This window comes from Xyrauchen texanus, chromosome 46 (genome assembly GCF_025860055.1).
Source record: "Xyrauchen texanus isolate HMW12.3.18 chromosome 46, RBS_HiC_50CHRs, whole genome shotgun sequence".
In the NCBI taxonomy this organism is placed as follows: Eukaryota; Metazoa; Chordata; class Actinopteri; order Cypriniformes; family Catostomidae; genus Xyrauchen; species Xyrauchen texanus.
In genome coordinates, this window is record NC_068321.1 from 16,204,072 (window position 1) to 16,224,798 (window position 20,727).

General features: G+C 38.1%; 1 protein-coding gene across 1 annotated transcript in view; it reads left to right on the plus strand.

The window, feature by feature from the left end:
* LOC127638050 (uncharacterized) overlaps positions 1-16,958 on the plus strand; it is a 37,686-nt gene extending 20,728 nt beyond the window's left edge. The window contains 20 exon segments of the mRNA XM_052119387.1: positions 361-394; positions 1,942-2,552; positions 2,554-2,788; positions 3,470-3,632; positions 5,282-5,380; positions 5,578-5,732; positions 6,245-6,424; positions 6,873-7,081; positions 7,160-7,210; positions 8,724-8,810; positions 8,903-8,967; positions 9,072-9,194; positions 9,720-9,861; positions 9,972-10,131; positions 11,266-11,363; positions 12,197-12,280; positions 12,522-12,640; positions 13,369-13,515; positions 14,442-14,625; positions 14,843-16,958. Of these exon segments, the coding sequence (XP_051975347.1) occupies positions 361-394; positions 1,942-2,552; positions 2,554-2,788; positions 3,470-3,632; positions 5,282-5,380; positions 5,578-5,732; positions 6,245-6,424; positions 6,873-7,081; positions 7,160-7,210; positions 8,724-8,810; positions 8,903-8,967; positions 9,072-9,194; positions 9,720-9,861; positions 9,972-10,131; positions 11,266-11,363; positions 12,197-12,280; positions 12,522-12,640; positions 13,369-13,515; positions 14,442-14,625; positions 14,843-15,022 (3,126 nt within the window). The 3' untranslated portion in view covers positions 15,023-16,958.
* The last annotated feature ends 3,769 nt before the right edge of the window (positions 16,959-20,727 follow it).

Here is a 20,727-nt window from a genome sequence, read left to right on the forward strand (position 1 = left end):
TAATTCTATGAAAGAGCCTGTATCTGTATTATACGTCTGATCATCTTACTGTCAGCTTCTCTTGCTCTTCTTCTTCAAATGCCAACATGTTGCTCTTCTATTTATTTCTCTAACAGATGTCATTTGAAATTAATTATGTTTTATTTCTTATTTGTTGTTACTCGGCTTTTAGCAGACACTTATTATCCAAAGTTACTTAAAGTACACCAAGTACAAAGTATTCCTTTTGAAGTAGCTTTGGTTAAAGTACACTGTGCTCACAAGTGGTGATTGTATTGCTTTTTCCTTTATAGCAGGGTGACTTTTACCTCTATTAGTCAAAATCGTTTCCCATATCTTTTTTTTTTTTGCGTTATGTAGGTGGAGAGTACATCAACTGAAGAGGAAAGTAGTGGTGAGTGTTTATCTTTTTTAAAAATAGATCATGTAAGTGCTTACTTTTGATGCAAACATGATACAAAAATCATCATACACTACTAGTAAATATGTTTGTTACTATCTTCAACATTTGAGTAATCAAATCTGAAATAACACAAATAGAAGTATGATTATAATGCAGTAACCAATAAATGTAAAACAAATGAAAATTTATTATATTTTGGTTTCTTCAAAGAGGCACCCTTTGCCTGTTTCGAGTTTTTTTTTTTCATACACACATATACACTCACTGAGCACTTTATTAGGAACACTATGGTCCTTATAAAGTTCCCGACATTGTCTTCTGCTGTTGAAGCCCATCCGCCTCAAGGTCAGACGTGTTGTGCATTCTGAGATGCTCACTACAATTATACAGTTGTTATCTGACTTACCGTAGCCTTTCTGTCAGTTCGAACCAGTCTGGCCATTCTCCGTTGACCTCTCTCATCAACAAGGCGTTTCTGTCTGAAAAACTGCTGCTTACTGGGTGTTTTTTGTTTTTGCCACCATTCAGAGTAAATTCTTGAGACTGTTGTGCATCAGTGGTTCAGATAAGCAGTTCCAGAAATACTCAAACCAGCCCGTCTGGCACCAACAATCATGCCATGGTTCAAATCACTGAGATAAAAACAATTTCCCATTCTGTTGGTTGATGTGAACATTAACTGAAGCTCCTGACCCATATCCGCATAATTTTATGCATTGCACTGCTGCCACACGATTGGCTGGTTAGATAATTGCATTGTACAGTGTTCCTTATAAAGTGCTCAGTGAGAATATATACATATTTAAATTTTAAGTCTATAAAAAAAGTATATAGTCACAATTGATTTGTCAACAAAACTATTTACAGGCAGTTGTGCATGAGCCTTTAGATCAAGTTTTTTTAATATCCTGAGAAACGTACATTCAGTCATGTTTCCAAACATTTGACTTATTATTGACTACTGATGTGTCTCATTTTGCTCCCTAGCTTTCTATGTGGTAAATTGTGAACACACATGAATTCATTGGCAAGGGTGTTGATCCACTGAACATTGGGATATTTATGACTAAATTACCTGCGAAAGGATTACGAGATTGCACGTTAAAATGGAGTTTCAACAACATCGCTGTAGAAATGACACTAATGTGCATTTTTTCGAAGTAGATATTAATACTCACCATGTTTTCATGAAAGATAAATGAGACAAATGAAGAAATAAAAATACAAAGGAGTGTATTTTTAATCTTCTTCAAACAACTCTAATATTTAAAAAGATTGTTTAGGGAAGGATAGTTAGAAATGGCCAACTACCTGTTCAGTGCCCTGACTACTGAACTAGGGAATGGATTGAGAAACACACTATATGTTCTGCACATTTTTATTACTCTTTTGAAAATCATATAGGCCTAACTGGCATCTCTGGATATTATTATCAGAATATTCTGTATGACTTTGTTTGAAATTAGCCACAGTATCTCATAACAAACAAAAGATAAACTATGATGATGTTTGACAATTATATGTTTCTCTTCTCACAGTCCCTTCCAGATGTGATGTTCTAAAGAGCTGCCTCATGCGTATCCCCTATGCACCACAGGCCCTGGACAGCTTCAACCAGTTCATAAAAGACAACAACATCGACCTTCCCAAAGTGCCTTCCATGCCCAACTTGCCACCTGCTCTGGCTCAGATCACCCAACAGCTGCCATCACTACCCCCTCAACTAGCTCAGATACCACAACAAATCGCCCAGCAGATTTCCAAAATCCCTCAACAATTCCCAAACCTGTCCCAGTCACGTTTTAGTGTTCCTCGCCAGTTTCCCAGCTTCCCCGTGCAATTATCCGGCTTCCCACAACAGCTGTCAAGCATTCCACAACAGATATCCAGCATCCCAGAAAAGTTGTCCAACATTCCACAAAGGCTAGCCAGCATTCCACAAAAGTTTTCCATCTTTTCACAACAGGAATCCAACAATCCCCAACAACTTTTCAGAATTCCTCAAACAATATCCAGCATTCCACAAAAGATATCTAGCATTCCACAAACAATATCTAGCATCCCACAAAAGATCTCCAGCATTCCACAGTGTGCCCAGCAATACTACTCTAACATTCAGAACCGTCTAAACAAACTTAAACCAGAGCAGGATGCACAAGCAGCAACTGCCGAAGACTAGGGATCTGGAACTGGACCGTCTAGTCCGCCAGTCCCCTCTCCACTCTCCCCGTACCCCCTCGCCCTCCTCCCCAATCTCTGTGCTAGACCTGCCCAATGTGCCCTCTTACCCCCGTCTGCCACCCATCACCCCTTCCAGGCGGTTGTCAGGTGTAGCAAATCCTGCCTTCCACATTGAAGATGACCCTACCTCCGCTAGACCCTCAGGTGATACACACCTTCACCTTTTACTGTTAGATTAGTTTGTGCAGTGTTCTGCTTTGCTATACTATGCCTTGCTGCCAAGTGTGACTTAGAGATAATTAGGTTGCAAGAGAATATGTTGGTGCCTGTAGTGACCAGAGTGGCCTCTTTATGTACCAAGCACTGACCTCAAACTCTTTAAGACCCATTTTGCCACAAGGTTAGTCTTGGATAATAACATCGTCATGGCTTAAAGTGGCCCCAAAAAGTATTTAGACACTTTAGCCACAATTAAAAATGGCATTTGTTTTAGACAAATATTGTTTCAAGACTTTTAAAGCAAAATATTTAAAAAATACATTTGTTGCAAACATTTTATAAAATAAGTATAACGCTGCCAAAACAGCACCGACCTCTATTCTGAGATGCTATTCTTCTCACCCCAATTGTACAGAGTGGTTATCTGAGTTACTGTAGATTTTGTCACTTCGAACCAGTCTGGCTAGTCTCTGTTGACCCCTCTCATCAACAAGGCATTTCCGTCCATAGAACTGCATTGACATTCATACAGTACATTTGTGAATGTTAATGAGTCTTAAGTGTCCAAGTGTCAGAATACGTTGGGGGCCAAAAGTATGTGTTTTACTGCTATTCTGAATGTATTTTGTTGATACATGAGAATATTGCACACTGTCTGATATGCAGTGAGCTCCAGACTGAGTGTACACCCAGCTGTGAATGTGGAAGATGTTGATTCTGATGGATTCCAAGGAAGGAGATCCCACCCTATACCCCCAATCATCAACCCTCAGGACCCCAACCTCAAAACTCTCACTGTGCCTGGTGTCCCTAAAGCCAACCGAACCAGGTAAATCTACCCTTTGTTCATTATTTACTCAGGATATGGAAAAGAGAGAGTAAATATTGATTTGGCAAAGTGTCTAATATTAGTTATTACAAGTGCTGTCAGTCAATTCAAATTTGTAAACGTGATTAATCACAGAGTTTTTTTGTTTGTTTTTTAATCACGATTAATGGCAGATTTTGAAAGTACCCAAATTTTGCACTAATAAAATTTTCCTGTCAAAATGCATTTATTTCCTTCTTAGGAAAGAAAACAAAAAAATATATGTAATAATATAATGCTTCATTAACATTTTCCAAACAAAGCCTTCTACAGTATAAAGATAGAAATGCACTAAAATAGCACCAATTCAAGTAACAAGTCTAAGTGCGAGTTTGATTAATTGAAAGAACTATTCCCCACACAGGTTGCATATTCATTGCAGTGGGCATTAAATCTCTTAAACTCTCATCCTGCACAATATTAAACAGGAATACTGTGGCTATCCGCTTTCCTATATCATGAATCATGAAGTCGCGTTCATTATTCTCGTTGGGTGTCAACACCAGTGTCAAGCAAAAACATCTCACTCTGCGTTTTTGTGATAGTGAAGACTTGATGTGCTTCTGTGGTAATTAAGTGCACCTTACATAGGCAGAAAAATATTTAATTTCTATCACAAGTCCCATCTGGGCTTGTTTTGGACATAAAATAGCTTTAAGAGGTCCTTTCTCAATCATTTTATCACTGACACTGAAGTGCTTTGTGTGTGTGTGTGTGTGTGTGTATTGTGAAGGTTCTGCCCTTCCAACCAGTGTTTATGCTGGTTTATGCTGTATTATCTGTAAATTTGTTAATCGTGATTAAGAAAAATTAACGTGTTAAACTTTTTTAATTAATCGCATGTGTTTATGCATTAATTCTGACAGCTCTAGTTATTACAAATAGTAACCTTTGATTTAATGTTTTGTTTCTTTACTGTTATGTTGTCTGTGTAAACACATACACTCACTGATGCATATACACACACACACACACACTTATTTCACTGAATGCAAACAATGACGAATCCAGAGAATGAAAGCCACAGACAATTTAGACCAAGATGTAAGATGCTTTGAGTCAGTCTATATCAGGACCCACTGTTCTCATGTTGTCTCATCACAATCCACCCAAAACGTTTTGCTTTGTTATGTGTGCATATCAATAATTGTTTTATAAAATATCACATGGAAAAATTCATCCAAAAAATTGATAATTATTTCATAATTTACACACCCTCATGTTTTCCAAACCCTTATTACTTTCTGTCTTCTGTAGAACACAAAAGGAGGGTAGATTGTTTGGTAGAATGAAAACCTCTGTCACATTCACTTTGTTATGCAATGAAAGCGAATGGTGACTCAGACTAGCATAATGCATCTTTTGCGTTCAGAAGGAAGAAAGTCATACAGGTTTTGAACAACATAAGTGTAAGTGAATTACATTTTCATTTTCTTTGGTGTCAAAAATACAGTACTTGCTAAAAGACATCTGATTACATTAATTTCTTAATATTATTTCCTATAGTCTACTTTTTTCATAATAATGTCTTTATTGTAACTAGTTGCCCTATTTTTATACCTTCCACCTTGTAGACCTCATCCTAACTCGATTTTGTCTTCTACCTACAGCAAGAGACTTTACTCTCAAGATGACGAGGAAGAGGAGGAGATAGAAACCACTGTCAGGGCATGGCCAAGCCAGGGCAGCATCATGAGTGCAGATGACGGGTAACAATATAAACATTTTCATAAAACGTGAAATTCCCCATCCTGTTCTTGTTTAAATATAATATGTCTTGATGGAATTTTGCCCAACATACTTTACAAATATGGTATGCTTAAATATGCATTAATTATTCTCATTGTTCAAAACATTGTAAGGGTTTAGGGTTTAATGTTAATTCCTTAATAATCTTTTGCTTCAGGCTTAATCAACGGCCTGCCTCTTCAGCCAGCCAGACGAGTACTGTAGTAAACGAGAGATTACAGGAGCTCGTCAAGCTGTTCAAAGAGAGAACAGAGCGTGTCAAAGAGAAATTGATTGATCCAGATAACTCAGACGATGAGACACCACCTGCCTGTGAGTTTAGTCCAGTTTAAGAGTTTGATAAGGATACATTTATCTGAAACAATAACAGGCATATCACACAAACACATGGAACCTTGGATGGAACCAATCAAATAGGCATATAGGCATTTAAATGCATTCAATGGCCCCAAATTATATTTCGGCATTTATGCGTAAACAATATTTGAATATTATTATTATTATTGCATTAGAAAAAATATGTCTAACCAAGTGGCATTTATTTTGAAGGTAGCACACACACTTTTCAAGCAAAAGATTTCACAAAATAAGAGATGTACTGTTCCAAATCAAAACAAAAAAATATATGGACACTTTCTGATTCTAATGGAACATGTCCATAGTTAATGTGATAAACGACACCTGTGTTACTCTTCCAGGACACTTTTATGAACTTAGATTCAAAAATGGTACATTACATTACACTGGATTGACACTAAACAATCAGAATCAATGGCAGTTTTACAGGGTATGTAACAAGTGATCATATGCTCTTTTATGAACAGCCCCAGCTAAGCAAGCTCCAGCACCTCCTTCTGAGCCTGCAGCAGAGCAGAAAGTGCCTGAGGCCCCTGCTGAGAAAGAAGAGGAGAGTACTAAAGTTCTGTGCTGTAAGGTGAAACCTCAGTCCAGGATTGGTCGGCTTCTGCGATACCGTTTTCCAGCGAGCATCGACCCCTTCACTAGTGAGTACTCCTTCTGTCTCCTCTCCTTTCTTACAGTTTAGCTGTTTTGGTATTCACAGTTCCACCAAATCTGATCCTTTACTGTTTTTCCTGTTCTCACAGTCAATTAGGTTTCAGGTTTAGGAACAATAAATAAAAGGAAAAAACAAAAGGTGCACTTATGTTCACTGTTTTGTTTTATTTAGTTTTTTCTTTGTTCCTGCTCTGTGCAAGAGACAAGATATCTTTCACTCCATTTATTTTATTTTGTTTCATTTACATAGTTCTTACTTGCAGCACAATATTTTCAAATAAATAACAAATCTATTTAGTTCAGTTTTGTGAATTAAAGTAAATCATTAAATCAAAACATAAAACAAATTTTTTGGCTGTAAACTTTGTTTTCCATTAACCATTTGAGTAAGATGTAATTGTAAGTAACAGTAACTGTGCTCCGCAATCTTTGCAGACCTGATCTACGTACTTTGGCTGTTTTGCGTCTCTTTGGCGTTTAACTGGAATGCATGGATGATTCCTGTGCGTTGGGCATTTCCTTATCAAACGCCAGACAACATTCATGTGTGGCTGTTGATAGACTACCTATGTGACACTATCTACATTCTGGACATCTTGGCATTCCAACCCCGACTGCAGTTTGTGCAACACGGGGACATTGTGGTACGTATAAGCAGATGTAAATTGTTAGAATTCAGTAAAATATGAGTTATCATTTATCAAATGATTGTCTCTTTTTAGAGTGGCAAGAAGGAGATGAGAAAAAATTACTTCAAAGCTATACGATTCAAGGTAACGTGAGACATTTATAAACTTTTTGGAAAATTTCAAAGAGGCTGATAATTTAGGTGTTTGACTCATTCTGTAGTTTAAGGCCAACAACAACAACTTACATTTATATAGCGCTTTTCTCAAACTCAAAGCACTTTACATAGTATAGGGGGAATCTCCTCAACCACCACCAGTGTGCAGCATCCACCTGGATGATGCGACGGCAGCCATAGTGCGCCAGAACGCCCACCACACACCAGCTATTGGTGGAGAGGAGATGGTAGAGTGATGTAGCCAATTCAGGGATGGAGATTATTAGGAGGCCATGATAGATAGGGGGAATTTGGCTAGGACACCGGGGTTAAACCCCTAGAAACAACTTTGAGAAAGTACACAAAATGACATGACATGAATGCTTAGCCAATGCATTGCAAGAGTTCGGTCCAGTTGAACATACTTAAAGGGATTGTTCACCCAAAAATTTAAATTCTCTCAATATTTACTCGCACTCATGCCAACCATGGCTTTCTTTTTACTGCAAAACACAAAAAATAAGTTAATCTCCGAAAAGCACATAAAGGCAACATAAAATTAATACATATGACTCCAGTGGTTTAATCCATGTCTTCTGAAGCGATCCAATTGAGAACAACCAAAATATTAAAATAAAATGTAATGTACACCTTGCCATTGCAATCTGTAGGCATGATCATGATTTGAATCTCGATTACACTTTCTTGTGCTTGAGGCATACGCAGAGCAATAGATGGCATTAGGAAGTGTAATCAAGCTTGAAATCATGATCGCTAATGAGACTGCTGATGTTAAGATTTATAGACAAAAAGGAGATACACAGCTGCAGCCCGTGCATTTTATGTCTAGGCCTTCAGTGCGATTCATGCCATTAAGGAAACACAGTTTCACAATGAATAAGACGCTTTATCATACATTACATGGCAGTCAACTAATAATACCAATTTATATTTTAAAACACATCCACGCACGAAAGGCAGAACCAAGGAGGTCTATTATCAAGAAAAAGCTCTCTAATAATATTTGCGATTTAAATTTGGCTTGCAATAAAAAAGTTTTGTCAGCGTACATGATTACTTTTCAAAACTAGATCTGACACTGAATGCTCAAGCAGCCTACTTTACACTTAGAAAACTCCTGATGTTGCTGTAACAATGTAAAAAGCACTTACCAAATAGCTTGTAGTGAAAATCAGTCCTTCTTTCTAGTTTTTTAATAAATCACACAATCATGCAGAACATCTCAGGTTTTTAAATTCATAATGATCTCTTTCTCAATCGCGATAGCGGCAGTGATGACAGCCGACTCGTCAGCAAGATCTCACGCTCTTCGCTTTTACATCGCTTAAAGTGTGATTGCATCACTCGAGGCCAATCGAGTCCAAGTCATATTTCTAAAAACAGAATGCACAAAATCAAGCTTGTGTTGCTTGAAGAATCTGTGTTTACATACTTATGTAGAGTTTGTTTCAGACCTAAGCTTCTGATTTCCTGTGTTGCAGCTGGACGTGGTCAGTCTGCTTCCTCTAGAGCTGCTCTACTTCAAAACGGGGATTAATCCACTTCTGCGCTTACCAAGGATACTAAAGGCAAGCTGTTTCATTAATAGTCTAACTGGGCTTTAGGAAGATCAATCCAGGATGAACCTTTTTAATTCTTTAATGTGTCTTTCTTTGTGCAGTTCATGTCTTTCTTTGAATTCAACAAACGTCTGGAAGCCATCCTGACCAATGCTTATGTTTACAGGTAAGCTGTTCTATAAGCCTTTGTATAGTACTTGTACCTAATCAACATTTAACCCTTAATTTGGAGTGATTCTCCTGGCCCTCATCTCTCATTTCTTTTGTTAGAGTGGTTCGAACCACCACCTACCTGCTGTATGCTGTCCACTGCAATGCCTGTCTCTATTATTGGGGCTCATCATTCGAGGGTCTGGGTTTCTCAGATTGGGCCTATGATGGGACGGGCAATAGGTTTGTGAATTGCCATTGATCTCACACATTGTAAGTTTACCGTGTGTGAACCAGGTGTGACGCAACAATTTTCTTGATTCATGTTATTTTTCTTTCCTCACTTTAAGTTATTTGTTGCCAAATAAAGATTGCTATCCATATCAGCACAACAAATCCATATTTGATGTTTAATATACAGCTATGTGGCTATGCTTTTGGACCAATGGGATTTAAATGTGGGCAGAGATACACAGTGCAATGCTACAGAAATAAAAACCAAATGAGTAACAAAATATCTTCTCGCAATCATGGCTGAGTTCTTATAAAATGTATAAACCTATTACACGGGAGCAATTTGATTTGTAACTTATTGCTTTAATGTGTGTAATTTTTACATTTAACTGTAATTCCTTTTATATAATGAATGTAATTTTTTTAATCTTGAAACAGTTCCTTCAAAATATTCTCAACGAGTACAATTTGAGGTACAAAGAATTACTATTTTGTCCCTTTTGTCTGTTTATTCCCTATATGTGACATTTACAGTTATATTCGCTGCTATTACTTTGCTGTGAAGACTCTGCTGACCATCGGCGGCCTGCCGGGACCCACAACTCTCTTTGAGATCGTTTTTCAGCTCATCAATTACTTTATTGGAGTGTTTGTGTTTTCCATCATGATTGGACAGGTAAGGCCATTATCATATTTGGCAGGGGATCAGTAGATTGGTCTCACTAGATTGGTTTTCTTTAGTGTTTTTCATTGTTGATCACAGAGTAATGGCTTGTGTTGTGTTAGATGCGAGATGTTGTCGGTGCAGCCACAGCGGCTCAGACGAACTATCGTGCCTGTGTGGATAACACAGTGAAGTACATGGCCTCCTACCGCATCCCAAAGGACGTGCAGAACAGAGTGAAAACCTGGTACAGCTACACATGGCAGTCGCAAGGCATGTTGGGTAAGACAATTCAATTTCAGTTTTTTTTGTACAGCACTTTTTAAAAGACACAAGGCAAGGAAAAACTTGGGCTAAGAAAACTGTGCAAAGAATAGAGATAAATGCACATGGCATTTAAAAAACCAGGTGTTTCTGGCAAGACTCTAGGAAAAACAGCGAGATGCAGTGCAACGGTCAAAGATGGCCGTCTGGTGCATGTTTACATATAAGACAATTGAAAAACAGCTCAGACGGAAAGAAAAACACATTTGGTATGAACGGTGAGATGAGATTTAGATGAGAAAGTAACTTGACAGATATCAACAACTAATAATTTGATATGGATTTCACATTTCTTACTTTTATTTAATACAGTACATACGGTATATAAAGGGATAGTTGACCCAACATTTGTTAAATCACTCATCATTTACTCACCAAAAAACAAAAAAAGATTTTTATAAGAATATCTCAGCTCTGTAGTTCCATACAATGTAAGTGAATGATGGCCAGAACTTTGAAGCTTTGAAAAAGTATATAAAGGCAGCATAAAAGTAATCCATCTGACTCCTATGGTTAAATCCATACCTTCAGAAGCAATATAATAGGTGTGGGTGAGAAACAGATCAATATTTAAGTCCTTTTTCATGATACATTTTCGTCCCTGCCCAGTAGGTGGCGATATGCATGAAAAATGTGACAAAACGGTAAATGGTCTGCACTTATATAGCGCTTTTTTTTTTCCTTAGAGGTTACCAAAAGAAGAAGAATGTGAAAGTGAAACTGAAATTAGAGATTTATTGTGAACTCTACGGTAACTCACACGCTCTGTACAATTGTGGTGAGAAAAACAGCATCTCAGAATGCCATTCTAAGATGCGGGTTGGCGCTGTTTTGGCGGGACGAGGGGGACCTATACATTATTAGGCAGGTGGTTTTAATGTTGTAGCTAATCGGTGTATAGGTGATGTTTAAACATATGCATTGGAGCAAGAATTCTTGTAAGTGTGGTTTTAACTATAAGAATATGTGCAAAATTATACTGGTATCCATTTTACACACATACTATAGCATAAAGTATAGCTGTTAATTCCATAATCCCGCTAATCGTCCATCTTTCTTTAATATAAATGGAGATTTGGTTGTCTCATTCAGATGAACAGGAGTTGCTAGTTCAACTACCCGACAAGATGAGGCTTGACATTGCAGTGGATGTCAACTATTCCATTATCAGTAAAGTGCCACTCTTCCAAGTAAGTGCTACTGTAAGACTTAAAATGTTGCTTGTTTTTAAAATGATTTGCCTTAAAGGGAAAAGGGAAATTTTGTTATAAATTGGTCATCCTCAAATTGTTGCAAACCCATAAGATTTTCTCTCTTATCCATGGAACACAAAAGGAGATGTTAGGCAGATTTTAAGCCTTGGTCACCATTCACTTTCATTGCATCTTTTTTCTATACATTGTGAGGAAATGAGGCTATCATTCTGCCTATCTGCTCCTTTTGCCCTTTAAGTGCTTTAACAAAAATGCGATTTCTACTTTTAAAACCTTTTAAGGGATGGCCCTGTTTACTTCCATTGTAAATTCTTTACTGTTACTGTGAATTTTGCTTTTTGACTGAGGCACAAGTCAGAATATTTCCTGTGGTGGTCAACATTATGTCTCAAATGCTTTTGAAAGAGCTTAAGTTTATTAGACTTAAGTTTATTATTATTTTTTTCTCCCATATTTGAAATGTCCAATTCCCAATGTGCTTTAAGACATGGAGACATAGTGCATGTGGAGTCTTCACGCTTTTCTCCATGGCATCTAAGCACAACTCACCACATGCCCCACAGAGAGCGAGAACCACATTATAGTGACCACGAGGAGGTTACCCCATGTGACTCTACCCTCCCTAGCAACCGGGACCAATTTGGTTCCTTGGGACACAGCATACCCTGGATTTGAACTTGCTACTCCAGGGGTGGTAGTCTGAGTCTTAACTCGCTGAGCTACCCAGAGCTAAAGTTGTATGAAATCCTTTTGTTGCTCCTTGTCGCTCTCTTCCTCTTTTTATTCCTACGTCATTTTAACTTTCTCAGGGTTGTGATAGACAGATGATTTTTGACATGCTGAAGAGGCTCCGATCTGTGGTGTATCTTCCAGGAGACTATGTCTGCAAAAAGGCAAGTAGCTTATAGAATATTATTTCATAACAGACTTTACACCTCTATTCATCTGTGCATGTGTTTGTGGAGACACATCAGTGTAGGTTAGCAGGCAATGGACAGTCCAACTGGAGATTATCAAAGAGTAGACTGGTTTTCACATCCTAAGGGATGTGCACTAGTTACAAAGTGATGTGTTTACTTGTTCTGCTTGATGTGTGAAATGGGTTTTTCATGTCAAACACTTTTGAAAGTACAGGATGAAGTGGGCCGTGAGATGTACATCATAAAGGCAGGGGAAGTCCAGGTAGTTGGTGGTCCAGATGGGAAAACAGTATTTGTAACCTTGAAAGCTGGAGCAGTGTTTGGGGAGGTCAGGTGAGGACTGCTGCATGTGGCTTCTTAAAGTGATAGTTCACCCAAAAATGAAATTCTCTCATTTACTCGCCCTCAAGCGATCCCAGATGTGCATGACTTTCTTTCTTATTATGAACACAAATTAAGATTTTTAGAAGAATATTTCAGCTCTGTAGGTCCATACAATGCAAGTGAATGGTGGCCAGAAATGTGTATCTCCAAATATCACATAAAGCTAGCATAAAAGTAATCCATAAATTAAATCCATATATTCAGAAGTGATATGGCAGGTGAGGGTGAGAAACAAATCCATATTTAAGTCCTTTATTAATATAAATCTTTAACTTTGACTAACCCCGAACAGTAGGTGGCGATATGCATGAAGATTGCACTGTAACAAACAAAAAAAGTGGAAAAGGACTTAAATATTGATCTGTTTCTTGCCCACACCTGTCATTTTGCTCAGAAGATTTGGATTTAACCACTGGAGTCCTATGGATAACTTTTGTGCTCCCTTTATGTGCATTTTGGAGATTTACATTTCTGATCACCATTCCTTACTTTGTAAGGACCTACAGAACTGAGATATTCAGCAGAAGAAAGACATTCACATCAGGGATGGCATGAGGGTGAGTAAATGATGAGAATTTAAATTTAATAAAAACTCTCCATTTATATGCATTGTTTCAGATACCTCAGATCAGTTGATCTTATGGCTTGTTTGTTTCCTTTGTTATTTCTGAATAAAGCTTGCTAGCAGTGGGAGGAGGGAACAGACGGACAGCCAATGTCATTGCACGTGGCTTTGCCAACCTCTTTATTTTGACGAAAAAGGACTTGAATGAGATCCTGGTGCACTATCCAGAGTCTCAAAAACTGCTCCGCAGGAAAGCAAAGTGAGTGCAGATGCTAGAAGGAAACTTATGAAACATTAATTTATTTTATTTTTCATTCACCTTTTTCCATTGCTTAGGGATGGGCAATACCGTTTTTTCTCCCCAATTTGATACCAAATAGGATCAAGGCCTATAATGATACCAATATTACTGACACTTTAATTAAATGGAAAGTTTTTGCAATATTTGATGTTAAAATGTGTAATTATTATAGCCATTAAACTTTGTATATGCAAGCCATAATGTTTAACATTTAATAGGCCTGAATTATCAGACCTCTTTATTTATTTTCAATAAAAAATATAAAACATATTAATACATAAAAAATTTCACAAAAATGCATTATAATAAATGTCATCCATTATAATACATTCAACCTTTAAATGCATGGTAATATTCTGGTCTTTAGACACCAGGTACATATATATATATATATAAATGGATCTACAAAATAACCAAAAAGGTTTAAAAACATTTTCAAGATAATTCTAAAATAATAATTTTGATAAATGTTGATGTTTTATTTTTCATATATCAAAGTTTGTGTTGCAATTTTTTTACACTGATTAAAAGAGAAAGATTGAGGAATAATAAAGAGGCATGAGCTCCAAAAAAATGGATGAAGTGCAGGGGGTGGAATGAGACCAGAGGTATGCATTTAAGGGTTAACTTTGTAGTTATTTAGTGTTCGTTTGAATGAGCACTGTCAGTTGGTTAGGATATTTACTTTATATACTACACTATTTTTCCCTCAAAGCTTTAGATTCATGCTAAATAAATAATAAAATCGCTAGTACAACATCTTTAGAGTCAATACATCAAGTTCGATCTGGCCATTCCTTGAATTTAGTCTTTCTCAATGTGTTCCAGTGGTTAATTTCTAGCCCTAGCTTTTGTTCATATGTAACTTGCTGTTTGCCCTAAAGGAAAATGGTGAAAAAGCCAGCTGTGAAGAAAGAGGAAGAGAAAGAACCGGTCCAGATTATTCCTCCTCGTGCCGAGACACCCAAATTGTTAAAAGCAGCGCTGGAAATGTCTGAGAAATCAGGGTTTAAAGGAACATGGTCCAAACTGAAGGAGAAGAACAACAGATCCAGTATCTCCTTGCAGGTACAAACACAACACATGACACTGTCATCTAACCAGATACATGTAATTAAATGTAGTCTATGAATTGTTGTGCATTAAAAACAAAATATCAAACCAAGTGGTATCTGCAAACAAATTATGCTATTTTGATGATGCAATACATTTTATCATCTAATGCAATTACATTCATACATTTGTAAGTGTGGATTAAGTGTCCAAATATTTTGATACCTTGTAGCGCTCCATCTCTTCTTCTGTGGTGCCCAACTCACCAGTCCATGAACCGCAGTCAGAGCAAGACGCAGACACTCTGTCTCAGATATCAGACAGCTCAATGCAAATTCCCACGACCCCCACCGGCACTACAGATGGGAATATATTTCCTGAAGACGGCCAAGGAGAGGAGGAAGCAAAATAACAAAGAACTCTTTGGACAGCTGGGAGAGCATTAAAATGGTCAAGCAAGACACAGTTGTGCTCTGTGTTTTAGATCTAAAATGGGTCATAGTCTATGAAATGGACAGAACTTTCACTTCATCTATATAATCTACATAAAATGTCTTTAAAATAAATTTCAATAGAATAAATCAATATCACATGAGCACACAACAGCACGATTGTTCTATAAACAAGAGGTTAATATTACATTTCAGGCAATTATTTTGTCTCATTTTGCTCTGCTAACAAAAATAGTTCTAAATAAAACCATAGCAAGATCAACTGTTGTATGTCACAGGGTTAACACACAGACTTGGTCTGGTCTGGAACACAGCGAACATAGACAAGAAAAGTGATACAAATAGTTAAGCATCCCAAGTGCTGTTATAATAGATATCAGCACACTTGGAACACCACTTGTCCAATCAGATTATAGGACCAGAACGTATTTTTGTATAATATATTAATGCTCAGAATATGAGGCAAATGATGCCTACATGGGGTTTATAGTTTTTAATATTAGTTCTAAAATACAATTCTTCCTTATGTGCTCCTGCTATCCTAAACCAAGAGACAAGTGCCTTAATAAACCCTGAACACTGTTTAGCACCGTACACAAACTTAAAACCCTGTACTGTCAGAGTCCAGGTTTTGTGGCTGAGCAATCCTCATTTGTTGGCTGCCAAATTAAAGCAATTTTGTAGCATTTCTGGAACAGAGTGAGATGTAACTTTGGCTATGTGTCATTTATTTTGAATATTCATAACTGGTATTTGCTTAAAAGACATGGTTTACGGGGTACCTTTCCCTGGGTTACTTCTCCCGGCCACAATACGTAAATACTGGATTAATGAGTGTGTTGAAGTTGTGCAGATTTCAATGTAAAGGTTTGATGTTATTCAAATTATGAATGAAAATTTAGCAGAAGCGTTATGTGTGTGTGATGCATAATGGTCCATGCGCACACCGCTTAACCAAAATGTATTAGTCATGTAGGCAAGCTTCTCTGTGTGTTGCCTTTGAGACAAAGGGTGAAAAAGTGTGAAATGTAATATATTTTCCTCTGTTCATGATATACAGATGTAGGCATAAAGTGGTTGACAAAATATAAAAATAAAATAAAATAAAATGGTTGACAGTTTTTCAGAATAAAGAACAGATGGATTGAAGCTTTGGAAATGATATAGGTGTCCAAACATTTTTGTATAAACCTTCTCTGATGAATTGTTATCATTTCTGTTCTTGATTTTGCCCCGAAATGAAAGCTTCCTTGAAGTTAGTGTATTTGCTAAATATACAGCAATCATTGAGAAGTTATATTGTTCTATTTGTTCTTACATCATGCTAAACAATCGATAAGGAGAACATATAATTTGGAGCTGGCAGCTAGACATGATTTACAAGCTGTTTTGGAGTAATATTGACTTGTCATATGCAAGTATTGTTAATTACTTTTACTGTTTGCTTCTATAGAGAATTGCGTATTACATTAGCTATATTATGTTGCTGTTGCTGAATTTTTAATACAGTATGTTTTAGTACATTTTGAGCAGCTAAAATGTTTCATGGCCTGAGTAACCACTCCACACTCAAAAAAATATTTTAGCCTATTTTTTATTTTTTTTACACATTTCAATTTCATAATAAAATGCCATCAAATTGAATTGTTTAACTGAATTAAATTAATATAACATTAATATTTAAAATATTTAGGTATTAAAAGATTACTCCATTAATTTTTTATGAATTTTGTTATTAAATTGAAATGTGTAAATCTTAAAATATTTTTTTAATAGTTCCTCACTTGTAAATAATTGTATTTAAAATAATTGTAAATAATAGTTATGTTGAGGATAAACTATAATATACATAACAAGGTACATGCTGCTGGACTAACATAGCTTGCCTAAAGTGTGATCAAGTAAATTGTTCCACTTCTGCCCAATAATTGCATTTTTCAGCTTGCATTTCATCTGTTAAAAATCAAATTTGTATTCTGAATTAAAAGGAAAATGGAATAACAATGAGACTAAGTATTTTATCCATCCATCCATGAAAGCAGCATAGAGATTAATTGCCAGGGACAATGTTCAAATACATTTATGTTGTATTATATTATACTATATTACATTATATTATATTACATTACATTACATTACATTACATTATATTACATTACATTATATTATATTATATTATATTATATTATATTATATTATATTATATTATTATATTATATTATGCTCCCACTTCGGTCCAGATGGTGGCGGTAATGCATCATAAGTTTATTTAATTTGTCAGCCGCTGTCAATCCTCACAAGATAAACAGTGTAGTTTGTAGTTTTGTACGGGTTTCATCAAAGCGTGATACTTCACACGCTAGACAATCCGAAAGTTAATGAGGCGAGCTAAAATTGCGGATGGCTTAATTCGTTTTTATTACGAGTTACTTGTGTTAGCTAGTGGAGTTCAGAGAAATGGCGTCAAAACGTCACCTATGCAATGAAGATTTTCCTTGCACTGTTTTCCGAGACGTTTTACTGACCCTGTGCTGCCACCGTGTGGCCACAGTGGCTGCAGACTGTGTGTTAAGCACTATGGAGGATCGAATGCCTGATAGTTCACCCAAAAAGGAAAATTCTCTCATCATTTACTCACCCAGTAACCCTCATGTCATCCCAGATGTGTATAACTGTTTTTCTTCTGCTGAGCACAAACGAAGGTTTTTAGAAGAATATTTCTGCTCTGTAGGTCCATACAATGCAAGTGAATGGTGACCAGAATTTTGAAGCTCCAAAAATCACATTAAGGCAACATAAAAGTAATCCATGACTCAGGTTGTTTAATCTTCTGAAGAGATCACTTTTGGTTGGAGCAGATCAATATTGAAATACATTTTTTACCATGCATTTCCATTTTCACTTTCAGAATGAACGAAAGGGATTGTGATTATACTCTGAATAAGGTTCAATCCTCCCAAATCTATTCTTCTTCTTCATCTTCTATTGTCATTCTAATAAAAGTTTTGCAATTGTGATAAAAAAATCTTTTGGATTTTACACAAAAACAGCTGTGTCCACAGCATTCACAGGGTATATAGTATTGTGTCTAATGTAATTATTTTGGCCATGTCCTGGCCATACGTGCTCAGAAGCCCTCAACCATGACATCATATCCAGTGGTGGTCATGGGGGGTCATGGGGGTCATAGGGGCAGTGGTGGCTCAGTGGTTGAGGCTCGGGATTACTGACCAGAAGGTCAGGGGTTCAAGCCCCAGCACCACCAAGATGCCACTGTTGGGCCCTTGAGCAAGGCACTTAACTCCAGGTTGCTCTGGGGGGATTGTCCCTGTAATAAGTGCACTGTAAGTCGCTTTGGATAAAAGCGTCTGCCAAATGCATAAATGTAAATATCCTGTCTGTTGCTTGCGGCTTGACTCACTATAAACATTGCTACAAAAAGTGATTACCCACTGGCTGGTATTTTTTACATTTCACTCACCAGTGTTAAGTGGTGTAGTGGCATAGAAGTTCAGCACCGAGATCTGTGTAATGTGAGTGCAAAGACTAGGTCCAAGCAAACCATTTGTTGTTTAATAATGTCTCTTTTAATATCCTTTCTGTTCTCTACAGTCAGTTATTTATCAAAAACAGCAAACTGAACATTTAATTCTATTCACACATAGCATGGATGCTGTAAAGAAGCAATTCGACCAAACAAACAAAGTCACATTCCTCCCTCATTCTCTCAGGCTGGGGAGCCCCTGGCATGACGTATACCCCCCCTTTCCCTGGGGAGGGGCGTTTCTTCCGCCCCGTCTGACGGCTGGTCATCCCCGTCTACCTGGATGAGGGAGGAGACAAGGGGAGGGAAACAGAAATAATTAAATGGGGGGGGGAGCCATAGCTCTGTCCCCGGCCACTCCTCCACCCTCTAACGGACGACAGCCACGCCTCCCTGGGTGGATCAGAGGCAGTCCTCCAGGCCCTGGCGGACGGAACGCCCTGCCGCGTTCTCGGGGAACAGAAGTGGTCTCCCCAGCACCTGGCAATGATTCTCCCACTCCAGGCGGTCGGCTGCGAGCCCTTCCCCGCTCAAGGTCAGCGGTCTCACACCCCACCACGTTTCAGCGGCTGGTAGGGGATACCCCCGCCCCTGGCAGCGGCCCTGACCGCTCCAGGCAGTCAGTTAGAAGCCCCTTATCCCCTCGCGGTCGGCGGCCGTTCCTCCGCCTCCAGGCGGCTGGGCTCCTTGTCCCCCGGCAGCTGCTCCGTTGGGGTGGACGGTAGTGGCGATAACTCTACTACGGCTTACCCCTCCTCCTTCCCGGGTATCGGCACCAGTGTAATGCAGTTCAATGGAAAGGAGGAGGCGAGGACTGGCTTGATGATATAAATAATATTTTAATGAAAAACTTAAACAAAAGATACAAACACACACATGCTTGATTAGCCTGATAAGGGACCGGGTATGTAGAATCAAGACCCGGCCCCGCCCTCCACCCTGCCACATTGACATATTAGAAAAACTTTATTTTGTCAAAAACTAAATTATAATGGCCACATTCCAACATTAGAGCAACAAACAAACTCTGAACTTCCCCAGAACAAAAATAAAACAGAAAAAAGAACCACGCGCACACGACAGCGCCAACTGGCATCCATCCCTCTAAACTCAAATAGTCCATGTACGCCTATGAGAGCCCCTGTGACAACTTTGCCATCGGATTGTTCAAGTCCGGTGTTTCTATCCACATTTTGTGAGACAGAATTACACAACAGAAAATAATCTGTAAAACAAACTCAAGCTAATAGGCGGGATAAACACAAAGACGTGGAGATTCATCCACAAATGCTCCAAAGGAGTGTTCCTCCACAAAACATACACCAGCCGCTAGGCGGAACCAGCACAAAAAGAAACAAAAAAGGTGCTCAGTTCCTCGGATGAACAAGTGAATGTTCAGTGAGCCAGGTCCACTCTGCTGCATCACACAATGACTTACTCAGTCCATTGACTTTATGAAGGACATTGCTTGCTGTGGGAAGGCAAATATTTTGCGGCCATCCTTATTCTCAATTTGGCTGGGAACATCAGTGCAAAAGCAACCTTCTGTTGATGTAAGTGTTTCTTGCATTCCTTGAATCGAAGACATTTCTCTCTTGATGAAGTCTGGGAACAAGAAAATGTTGTTGTTCTTCCAAGAAAGACTACCTTTACTCCTCGCTTGCACAACACAAGATCTTTATCGAGCTTGCTTAATTTCCAGCTTATGGCCTGGTATGTCGAGCAGACTAGGGAAGAGCTTGTCTAGGCATTTCACTATTTCTCGACCTTCTTCGTTCTCAGGAATTCCAAGAATTCAGACGTTGTTTCTCCAGCTACTCTCTTTTTCCTAGCGTTTGTCCCGCATAGGTTCGTGATTTGTGATTGTCCGCATACATATTTGATTTGGCACAAGTTTTACGCTGGATGCTCTTCCTTTAGAGTCTCCAATTCACTGCATGTTTTTTGGACTTGCGGAAGAGGACCCAGAGGAAATTGACGCAAACAAGGTGAGAACATGCAAACTCCACACGGAAAGGCCCTAGTTGAGCCGGGTCTCAAAAACTCTTGCTGTGAGGCAACAATGCTAACCACTGAGCCACCGTGCCGCCCATTGTTTCTCTGGCTACGATTCTCTAAATC